The sequence below is a fragment of the Phaenicophaeus curvirostris genome, chromosome 1, assembly GCF_032191515.1.
Source record: "Phaenicophaeus curvirostris isolate KB17595 chromosome 1, BPBGC_Pcur_1.0, whole genome shotgun sequence".
Classification (NCBI taxonomy): domain Eukaryota; kingdom Metazoa; phylum Chordata; class Aves; order Cuculiformes; family Cuculidae; genus Phaenicophaeus; species Phaenicophaeus curvirostris.
In genome coordinates, this window is record NC_091392.1 from 15204278 (window position 1) to 15216404 (window position 12127).

The 12127-nt window shown below is 39.6% G+C and overlaps 1 protein-coding gene across 1 annotated transcript in view; it reads left to right on the forward strand.

Moving 5' to 3' along the window:
• DUS4L (dihydrouridine synthase 4 like) overlaps positions 1–12127 on the forward strand; it is a 39051-nt gene that overhangs the window by 22539 nt on the left and 4385 nt on the right. The window contains exons 9-11 of the mRNA XM_069883526.1: positions 960–1110; positions 4374–4509; positions 6503–6614. Of these exons, the coding sequence (XP_069739627.1) occupies positions 960–1110; positions 4374–4509; positions 6503–6614 (399 nt within the window). The remainder of the gene's footprint in view (positions 1–959; positions 1111–4373; positions 4510–6502; positions 6615–12127) is intronic.

The following is a 12127-nucleotide window of genomic DNA, read 5'->3' on the forward strand; positions in this document are numbered from 1 at the left end:
TGACTATGAAAGAGGGAGTCATAAGTGATGTTATTCACGTGTGCTTTTCTTTGGAGCTGATGTTTTCTGCTTAGCACCAACTTGATAAAACGTAGCCAAAATATTGTACAAGAACTGGTGATGATTCGTGAATTGCGGGTATTTGTTTATATGCAGGAGGAGATTTTTAGATGCTTTATTGGCCTTAAATATGTATGATGACCTTAAGTTTACGTATTGTAATATGAATTCTTAACTGGATTAGGTTCTGGTTTCATGTCAATGTAAGTCCTAATTAATTATTTCATCCTTTGAAAAGTACTGGCTGGCTGTTTGCCCTTCTGCAGAACTATCGGGAGTATATGATGGATGAAAGGCAGATGAAAGAAAGTTGAGGTGTAGCTTACTCCCTCTGATCTGTTCATGTTCAACATTGTGTTACTACTGTCTTCCTGTTTTGATGAATGTTATAGAAATAACTTTTTCCCTCTATGATTCAAGCACGGTCACTTCTGTCATTAGTGAAATACATACTTTCCCAACGAGTTCCATATAAGTCAAATATTTCAGAAGGTGTATCTTCTTTTTCCCTTCTCTTTCAGTTTTCACAGTGCTTGTCTGCCGGCAGGATTTTAATTCAGTTGTCACCAGTGACGTTTTGACACTGTCTGTAGGGTCTCTGGTATTATTAGTAAGAATGCGTGTCTTTGGCCTGATCTCTAGTGGCTGTGTGCAAGTGTCAGAAACGACTGTTCAAGCATGTTTTGGACGGTGGCTTGGCATGTCTCCAGAAGTGCATTATATGACTTCAGTGATTTATCAAGCCCTATCTTTAAAATGTACAGACAAGTGATGTTACTATTTGACCTACACCTTTTTGCTGAGCAGGAAGCGCAAATACATGTTTCTAGTATTATGTCTGGTTTGTCATACATGCATACCCACAAATGTGAATAAGAACGAACTACTTTTGTTTCCAGATGCTGTTAGAGAAGTTAGGAAGTATTCGGCTGTTCATGTGAGTGAAAAGGCTGTGAACATCAATACCAATGCCTTTGATCATATTCAGATGAAACTCTTCCGATCACAAAGGAACCTCTATCTCTCGGGTTTTTCCTTATTTCTTTGGCTGTAAGTATAACATTTTTCTAATTTCTACATAGCGAGTTTCTTACAGGAACTATCATAGAAAGTAATACAACTATAAAAAAGATCGGAAGGTCAATTTCAAGAGATTGTGTGAGCAGATTATGAATGAAGCAAGTAAGATCAGGGAAAATAATATCTTGCAAATGTTTGAAGATTGGAAGGATATGCGAGCAACACATGGAAAGAAACATTTTGAATGTTTGAGAAAACTTGTCTTTTGCAGGTTATGTTTCTTCAGGGAATACTCATTTCCTTCCTCAAGCTTATGCCCTATGTTTTGTTTGGTTTCAACATGTAAAACTGGAATAAAATCCCCTCAAAAACTAAAGTACTGTTAAAATAATCTTACAATGTTGCAAGAAGATATTATTGTTTCCTGCTGTGTTAAGAAGCAAAATCTGAGTCTGATTGGAACCACTTCATTTAAAGCCTAAAGTTAGGAACTGTAGGATAATGTTCTGGTGTACAAGGAAAGTGTCAGAAGTGTTTTCAGATCAAACGTTTTGTGGCAACTAGCCTATTATGATGATACCAACTTAAGTGTACTACCCCTTTCAAGGTATTTAAATATGGCTAATCAAACAGGAAATAGAAAGGACGGTTCTGTACTGCCCAGCAGCAGCAGCCAAGACTACCTGTGAATCTTCACAGTAGCCACAACAACCTGTAGATCTTATCAGTTGGGCAAGGAGCATGTGAACTAATTGGACGCAGCTAACGTGGATGAATGGGAACAGTCATGTTGGTCAGGCCATTTTCTACTTGTACATTTTTGTGGTGACACAAAGCAAAGAATGCTGGCCCTCCTCTGAGTTCCGTCAGCAAGCTGCTTGACATTGCCTGGATATGCAAGAGGAACTTTGATTCCAGGCCTTTCCTTGTTCTGAGACTTCTGAGAAACCTTTTTTGCTTGGAGTGATGCATGGCCTTTCTAGCTTATCACTGAGGACCATTGTACATAAGGAGTGTCAAGGAAATATTCATATGAAACTTGAACAGGAAAACTTTGGAAAAAACAAAAGTGGCTGTAGCCTTGCACAATTGCGATAGGAAGTCATCATGTTCTTTTTCTTCCTTCAGAAAGGTTAAGTAAATACGCACAAATATGTTTGCGATCTCTGCTCTAAGAGAGGAATAGCTGCATTGTGTCCTACACTAATTAGAAGCTCATCCCCCAGGGTCCTACTATTTGGTTTTCACAGGAGAAAACTGGTCAGGTGGCCCTAATGGATTTTGTTATGGATGAAAGCTCTGCTCTTGAAGAGATTTGCTTAAGGCCTCTTTTTGGCTACTGGCCTTTTACCAAGATTTGGAAGAAATAAATACTCCTACAGGAGTGGCTCAATCAAAGGACTTCTCTGTTAGAGCTATTTTGCTTATCCATTAAGCAGGCATAATGCCTGTTACAGAAGGGGAAAAAGGCTTGGGTTGCCTTGTCCTACACTGCTACGACTGTCATACAACCAAGTTAAGACCATATGTAGGCGTGAATGGGTACCTGGATGCCCCTGGTTCATTCTTTGGGTCAGTTTTGATTAATTTTAGCACATCAATCAATAGGAGAATTCCAGAAGAGTGGTAGATGGAGATTCCTAAGATGTAGGAGGCTGGAAGCTTGTCACTTCTGGCAACGCAACAACAGTTCTCCGGTTGTGGTTCAGTAATTGCAGAACACTGGGTACAAGTGAGCAAAAGCGACCTCCTGTAAGTGGAGATATTGGGTCATCTGAGCCTTTATCCACTGACTGTCTGCACAGGAAATAGGAAGCTTCTAGTTACCAGAGACTGTCTTCTAGGGTAGGAGAGGCACGCTCACCTGCTAATGCCAGAGCTTTTCTAGCTCTCCGTTACTCTGTGCTGAACCAGAGATGGATGCAAAGGGCTCAAAACAAAAGGAAAGCTAAAGAAAACATGATCCCACTGTTCAGTGGGTAGGGACCAAATGACAAAAGATGTGGAAAACAATGAGACACTAAATGTCTTCTTACCAACCTTACATTACATCGTTCATTACTGGTAAGGTCTGTTTGTCCTCCCAATTCTTCAAGTTTTCCAGGAGAGTTGGTGGAGAATGTAGCGTTATCCACAGTAGCCCAAGTTGCATTTAGGAAGTACTTAAGCAGATTGAGCCCATACAAGTCTGTGACATCTGAGGCTGGGGACAGACTGACTATCTTATAGGATAATCAGGTACAGGCATCCAGGCTGGGGACAGACTGGCTGGCTGGGTAGAAAGCAGTTTTGCAGAAAAGGACCTGGGGATCCTGGTAAACAGCCAGTCACGTGTTGAGCTGATTGTAGTCAGCAGGTGTTTTCCCTTCTGTCTGGCCCTTTTCCCTTCTGCCTGGCCCATGTGGTACTGCAGAAGCTGAACTATGTCCAGTTTTGACTCCTCGAAATACTGGAGTACTGCAGCAGGGTACTGAGAAGGTTGGAGGCTGAAACACAACCTGTGTGTCGAGTGTGAGGAAGCTTGGCTTCAGCCAGAGATACCTCGAAGGGGTGATCCTTTTGCTTTCTACAGCTATCTCATGGTAGGATGTAGAGAAGATGGGGCCAGCTGTTCTCAGTGGATCCATGCAGGAAAGAGAAGAGGCAACTGGCCACAAACCTGCGAAATTCTGACTTGTGGTAGAAAGTACTTTTTTTTGCTGTCAAGAGTAGTCAAACGCTGGAACAAGGACCCTAAAAGACAGTGAAATCTATGTCATTGGCGACTTTGAACTCAACTTGTCCAGTTGAGCCTTTGTCTAGTCTGCTCAATCCGTCCTTGCTTTGTGCAGGAGCTTGGGCAGGATCAGCTCTGGAAGCCCCTTTCAGCATTCATGAATCTGTGATTCTGTTTTAATAATGTTTCATTGACTTCTGACTGCTGTATCTATAAGTAAATAAGCAGTACTATAACCTTTTAACCCTTGGAGAAGTAGTGGCATGAGGACCTTAACTTTTTTATTAAACTCCCCAAGAATAAGGAAATGATCTTTCAGCGAAAGACCTCCCTTTTGGGAGGGAGGAAGGTTTTGCAAGAGATGAAAATGAGATTTTTTTTTGACATTTGAAAATCTTTTCAGTCTATTAGGTTACTGTTATTTGTCATCAATGAGCCTGGATGTTTCCCTTTATGTGCTTAAACAGTCCTCTTGTGGTTTTGTTTCCCCGTCTAGCGCAGTGAGAGAGAGAAAAGGGGTTGTCTTGTGGGTTTTGTGCTTTGAATTACTGTGCTGTTCACTGTGTTTCTTCACCAGTGTATTGAGACGTACCGTCACCCTTCTTACTCAGTTGGCAAAACAGATGGCATCTCATGCAGCTCTGGAAACGCAAGTTATCAATGCTACTGAAGCAGCCAAAAAATACATGGCCGAGAATGAAAAGCTGCAGGAGGTATCTCTGAACGTTTTTTAGCTGTTTTCTTATACAGCAAATAGTACAAAATGCTCTGGGGATGGTTTGCTACTGAAGAATATGTGTTCAATTTTTTTTCTTCTGGTGGAAAAAGGGAGAATAATGTTCTTACAATATGTGATTCAGAATACTGAATACAAATTTCAGCAGCATTTTAATAACAAAGGAAACTAAAGTAATCCAAATAAGTGAAGTTCTGTCTTTCTAGTACAAATTTAATCAAAGTAGTAATTTATTCTTAAAATACCTCTTTGAATTTAATTATAGCAAAGTAGAGGGAGATACTTATTTTATACTTTTTATCCTAAACAGCTGGCTGTTTAGGTCAGGCCTATAGCAGTCCAGTACAGAAAAGCCCACAATATCCCTGTACTCAAGTTGGCTGGGTTTTTTCTAAATGGATTTGCTCCAGTCCTGAAATGTCTTTTCTAACTCTGTAGAATTGGTCTTTTTTATTTATCACAGTTTACATTTTTTCATCTCTTTTCTGGTGAGTCAGTCAATGGCCTAGTACCTTCCTTTCTCAGTAAGGTGCTGCCATAGCATTAACGAGCATATTACCAAAAATGTCTGTCTTAAAAGAATCATCAGTGGACCAAAGATATGTTATTCTTGAGAAGAGTGGAGAAAAGCTGTCAGTTGTGCTTCAGTGTACAGTTGTATGCAGAAAGGGAAGTCAGGAAAAATAAAGATAAACCTTTTCTCATAATTAGTTAGTTTTACTACTGTTGGAAGAGTTGGAACATAAGCTAGAGTGTAGATATTCAGGCCATGATGATTTTTACAGCATTCTTCAGTCTGGCACGTTGTCAAAACAAAATTCACTGCAGGTGCGTACAGGTTTCCTTCCAGTTTGGAGCTGTGTCTATGGTTACCAGCGCTGTAATTCTTTTTTTTTTTTTTTTGTAATAAGTCTTCAGAAAAAGAGAGCAGACTCTGAACAAAAAGTACTGGAAGGAATGTAAAAAAATCCATTTGTTTGAGAGGTGTCTTAAAACAAGGATCCACTGAAGTGTGTGTTAAATATTTACCAAGTTTAAAATTATGAAATCATTTTATGACTTGGTATTTTGTCAAAATGATCCAAACTCTGTCCCTCAGCCATGGAATTTGTCTCTACTGCATAGTGATTTTTTTTTCCCCCCCTTCTTTCTGTCCTATTGGGTTTTGGCGAGAATTCCTTTTTTTTTTTTTTTTTTTTTGTTCTGCTTTCGCATTCTCTTAGCAACACATTCTCTTAGCTGCTTGCAAGTGATAGCCAAAAACTGGAAGCTGTCTTCCTGTCTGTTTCTATTTGTGTGTCTGGCTGCATGGTTTGCAAAATCATTGTTAGCCGCAGGTACAGCCAGCTTTTATGATTTTATGAATAGCAATTGGCTTAATGATGAGAGAACGCTAAGTATAGTGGTGTCAACATTTTCAGAGTATTGGATGAATGCAGCTCTTTTGTGTCTAGTATTTGCAGAGCTTTGCCTGAATCATTTCCTAGCTTTTTTTCTTCAGTTACAGTGGAAGTCTAATCTGGATATTGATGTTGTGAAAGTTTAAGAAGTAGCTGGAAACCTACAAGGGGAGATTTGTGATGTACATGATTTATATGGGAGTAAATTATTAGAGCAAGTTGTATATGAACACAACAGTGTTCTGTCACCTGCAGTCCCAGCACGTCTTTCAGAAAAGCCATTTATAACCTCAACAGAAGTTGTGGGCATGATGCAGAGATATAAAGTACTTTTGCACAGGAGATGCTGTTACAAGTATGCCATTACGATCAGCTTAAGAGACTGAGCATATTTTCCATTTTTTTTCTTTTTTTTCCTATTATAGAATGACTGAGTGCCTGCCTGTGTCATGTTGGCACTTGATAGAACCCGTCACTTTGCCAGATCAAGGCTAACATTCTCTGGTGGTTTGGCATTAACATCTGACTAATGAAAACAAAATTAATTGTAATAACTGTGGTTTTTAATAGGCCTTGAGTCAACAAGGAAGTGGTAAAAAGAAAGAGTCAGCAGAAGCTTCTGATGAAAAGTTGAAGAAGGAAGTTGAACATTTGAAAGCAGAGCTACAGAAGACATGCAACGGTAAGCATTGGTTAGGACTTCCTTGCAATTAAAAGAAACATTATTTCAACAGTGAGTGTCTTATATTTATTCTAGGTATAGCATTAACTACATCATTTTACAGAACACTTGGATTGGAGTTTCTTTACATTTGACTAGGAACTGGAAAAACATACCACTGCCGTCCTCTTATTTTAGTAAACGTTTTCATAGTGAAAATATGCACAGTGTAATTTGAACACTAAAATTATAATTGTTAACAAATTGAACTGATCTGTTTAGGTGGTGTTGACTCGCCTTCGTGAATGACATTGCAGGTTACAAGCATCAGATTGATCTTTCATGTCGAACGTATATCCCTGTATAAAATGGGGAAGCAAGTAATTGAAGTTTTTTTCTATAAAATAGGATTTCAGTTAGATAAGCAGAGGAGTTCCTGATTGTTATTCTAAATTTATACACTTCCTGCAGCATAGATCAGCTTTTTTTTTTTTTTATCTAGAAGGAAGCATGTTTTGCAATTTGTAACATAATGCCTTTGTTAGCAGCTTCAGTGTTTATGGTTTAGGTTGTCAAAACTGCTTTCTTGGCAGCCCAAATTGAGATGGAAGCAGATTTGACCTGTTTGGCTCTGTCTTGTTGGGATCTGTCAAGGTGTGTGATGCTTATGAATACCTGCTCATCTGAAATCAGTGTTTTTTAAGATAACACTGCCTGTGACCTTGTAAGCATTAATCAGATGTTCAGACTGTAACAAATTTGTAGTACCAGATAATGTACCAGTACCCTGTTACCATCAAAACATAGCCCTGCTTTCATATTGCAGAGCACTGCTACAAAGCTGTAAAAATAACAAGTATTTCGTTAATCATTTTTCCCTGTCCACTGGGAAGATGAACAAGAATTGTAGAACAGCTGTTTTCAGCTGGGCTTGAAGCAAGAAGAATCTTTAAGGAGAGGGTCTCACTAGGTCACATTCTCAGGCAGTTTTGATTGTGGGTTTTCCCTCTCCTGCTGTTTTCTTAGAGAAAAAGGGCAAAACTGGCTTTGAAGTGACAGGATCAATGAAAAATTTAAATGCACATGTTTTATTTAAAACTAACTGGAGGTATGTAACACTAATATAATGTAAGCTTTTCAGTGAGGAATGCTAGGGAAAGCTAAGGAATAAATAGATTTACCACATGCTGCTTCGGCTGCATTCTCCCCGTGGGCTGTTGCCCATCCAAAAGGTGTATAAATTAAAGCATACTTGAGTCTTTTGTTAGAGAGAAAGTGGGGGAGAGGGTCTTTAAGGAGTGAGTAGGAAAATATTTACAACCCTTCTCCTGATGCTGTCCCCTTCATTGCCAAAGCAGAAAAGCCATGGTTATGTGAGCTACCATCGTCAGCTAGATGGTGTTGAGGTAGGTCTCTCTTACTTTTAGTAAGTTTTCCTACACGTTATCTTGAGCAAACTGATAGCCAGAAAGCTTCAAGTACTTTATAGTAACCACATCTGCAGACACAATTTTCTGTGGAATGGTAGAAATTTAATAGAGTTTCATGCTAGCTAAGTATGAGCAATGCGTTACACAGTTACCAAAGTTGAAACTGAAAAGCTTGTTTTACCATTGGCATGGTCATAGGGTGATATATTACTTTGTAGTAGGCTACATATTGAAAGCTGGGTTACCTCAGTAGAGTGGCACCCACCTTTTAGGAGAGTCCTAAATGTAAGTCTGCTTCCCATTTAAATAAAACAGTTTAGTATCAGATTAGTGCCGTGACTTCAAGTTTTTGTTAATCCAAATTTTCTGTTAAGGCTTTCATCTACTGTTTATTGCAGATAAAATGCAGTGTCTCTTCTTTCTGAAGTTCTTACTGAAATTATAGCATAGACAGTGTTTATTGCAGACTTTCAGGAAACCTAGCTCTAGTTCTTAAGCTCTTTACCTTTTACAGGAGGCAGTCTACCTTTTTTTTTTTTTTTTTGTCCACTTAACTGTAAGTGAAACTCTACATTAAGAAGACATTTTGCTGCCCACCGTTCCCCGGGGAGATGGAGGGGAAGAATGATAATGCAAGACAAAGGGACCGAGTCATGAAATTACTAAAATATGAGGAAAGGTTGGAAATGGGTGACAAAGATTTCAGCCAGATTTGTTTTCTTTTCAGATTCAACCTTCCTATCCCCCTTGGTGTGCTTTTTTTTGCCTTATTGTGCAAGTGAAGGAAAGGGGGCTAGTTCTTCACCTCATCATTACTGCAGACCCCACATACTGGGGGTTTTATAGGCACCCAGCAGGGAGGCTAACATTACAGAGCCTAAATCCATTTTTAGCATACCTGGACATGTAATAACACGACTGTTCAGTAGCCTTCTGAGATGGTATTTTATCAATATGATTCTATATTATGAAAAGTATCTTGCTGTTATGTAGAAATGAATACATGTACTCCTAGTAGCATCCAGCACAGGTATGAGAATGTTTCTCCTGCTACATATTAAACATATTTCTAAGAAAATGTTGATTCAGATAAATAAAGACAACTAGTGTGGCTACTGGTCTCAGACCTAAAGGAATTTTTTGGGGAAAGGGGCAATACTATGATATTGTTTCATTTTGATATTTTTGAGAATTATCCAAAAAGCTACAATAAAACAAACTGTCTGCAACTGGAGGCGAGATCAGAGTCCAAGAGAAGTTTCTTAAAACATCTGTCCTGACAGCGGTCCTTGGGTTGGGGGCAGGAATGGAACTTTTGGTGCTTTAACTTTCTTTTCTCACTCACAGATCCCATACCACGGAAATGCTGATGTGTGAAATGTCCATTTGTTGTTATGGGACCATTTGGGCAGGAGGGAGATTTCGGTGCTGTACTATTGCACTTCTATCCCAGGTCATTTTTTTTGTGACCCTATTGTAGTGTATGGTGAAGGTCACGGCTTCATTTTACACAACAGGATTTTATACAGAAGAGCTTGTGTTAATCGCATCTTGCAGCAGAACACATAGGTAGCAGAACTCCTGTCCAGCGTGTTGACCACTCACTCTTCTAACAATATTTACTATTTCATGGCAAATGGCAGGCTTCTTCCTGCATCTGTTGTAGCATAAAAGGGCGTTCTAGTCCCCAGTGCATGTATGCAGTTACTCAGCCGTGCCCTTGTTGCATCTTCGAGCCGAGTCTGTAATGTCACATTGGGAAAATACAAAGTTTGTCTCTGCCATTAGGATTTCACTTTGTGAAGTGTGCACTGACTTACCAAAGTCACAGACGTGCTTTGGAACTTTAGTTCAACTTTTTCCGAAAATACTCTCTGTGTATATATTGTCATCATAGGCGCACAGTGGGGCAGGAGGAAATGCTGATGAAGCTCTGGTGCATCTTTTAATGAGGTTTGTTTTGTGTACAGGATGTGTCACCGGTGCTTTTAGTTTCATGGTTGCATAGTGTTGTAGGAGACAGTAAGAGAGTAACAATTCACGTGGAGGGCTGGTTTTGAAATAGCTTTTGATTGCTGACTGTTGTAGAAAGTGTGGATGTACAGGTGTACAGATTTCACATAAATGCTAAGACTGTTTGTATCTTCCTAACACCCAATAATACAGACATTTGGAGTACTTCTAGAACTGTTGCTGCCAGGGAGAGTTCAGCTTAGCCTTTATCTTGCCAGACAGGTTCCTGCCATGTATGAAAACTATATGTTGAGCTCCCCTGAAGTACTCCAGTTTAAAAAAAACCCCAACAAACAAATAAACAAAGAAGAAACCCCAATCAATCAGCTTTCTTTTGTAAGCTGAGAGTAGGCGATACAAGTTAAGAGTTGGCCAGGGTCTCATGTTATTTAGCCAGTGGCAATGGGAAGGTTGGAACCTAAGCCCATTTTGCTTAACCTTACTTTATAGCTGTGAGATCATAACCTTGGTGAGACCCATTGCATAACATCACATGCAGCAAGAGTTGATATTCATGCCTGTTGATTTGAAAGGATGTTGCTGCATACAGCAAGTATGGTTTTGTTCTACAAGGCTGTTTCAGTCATCTGAAGATGCTGCAGCTTCCCTTTTGTAACAAAATTTCATTTGAGATTGCAAAAGGCACTTCGAACAAATTTGTGTGTAATTTTTTTGGCTCTGCTTTCTCTCTAAACTTTAATCTGCCCATTGCATCTCAAGAAGAGAATTCAGAATTAGTATGGAATTGCTTGACTGGAGTTTTGTTCCCAGCTTTACAGTGTATTTTGTTGACAAATCTCTTGTCCTGTCAGTGCCTAAGTTCTTAAATGTGAATAACTCTTTCTCAACTTGAAGACTATTTTAAGAGAGGGATCTTACTGGGTCTTAAGCTAGTCCAAATAGTTTGGGGTTTAGACTTGTATTGTGAGCGACGCTAATTTAAGTTCCAGATCGTTTCCTTAGTAGCAAGCACTGTAAGTCAAGTGATTTAGTCAGGCCAGGACTAATAATTGTGCAGGGAAATGCCCCGTGAATCATTGGTTGCTTTTGTTGCTGTTCAGCTTTGTTTTACTGTTTGGTTCTCCATCTTTGTTGGAATAAGAAGAAAATAGAAATGCTACAGCTACTGGGCTGTGGTAACCTCCTCGGAGCAATTTTATTCCTCGTTGAGCTTTGACTTTAGAGGAATCTGAAGTAAACTGTCTACCCTGAAAACGATACAGAGAATGTGGTAAGGGAAGGACAAGTTCTCTTCTTCTTCCAGACTGTACACGTTACATCAGTTTGTGGAACTCTAGTTACACATTAAGTGTAAAGGGATACAGTGTTCCATAAATGTCTTCTGTTGTCTTCTGCCCTAAGAATATTTTGTTGATTTTCCTTTGAAAGGAAGGGGAAGGAATGAAAAAGGATAGCCCACCTCTCTCAGTGCTGAGGCTGGATTCCAGTTTTGGGACTTACTGACTATTCCTCTCGTTAGTTGAGTTAGCACAGGAGCAGCATTCTCGCCTCCTGCCTGCTCATGCATTTACTTGTTAAGAGCAGTCAGCTGCTGGATTTTGCTTGCTGCCAGTCCAGCTGTTCTGTGTCCTGCGAGGCAAACTGACAGGCCAGATGGAAGCCAGAAATAATAACTGACTGTATTGTGCACACAAAGGATCTTCTGTTTTCTGCTGGAACAGTGTTCAGATGATATCCATACAACAAACAAAATACCTGTACTCTCGACTCGGCTGCACTGCAGTGGCAGAATGGCTGAGCAGTAATGTGAAGTAGTTGAGCAGTGATGTATGGATGGTCTCTGCTTGACAAGAAGACTTCTAGAGAAGCTGGCACACTGGGGAATTTGCATTTTCAAGGATGTCATGCTCTTTTTTTATTATTTATTTATTTATTTTTATTGCATGGCCCAAACAGGAATGAGTCTGGGTTTGGTTCAGGTTTTTTGTCCGTAGCCAATGCAGGTGGGAAGGACAATCTGTTCTTTGCTTTTTCTTTGTCTAGGGTTAGGTGAAGTATTCTGTCATACATCTGTTTTGGTCAAAACATTGAAACAAAGCAGCAGCTTGTTTACTGTTTGGTTTGCAGATA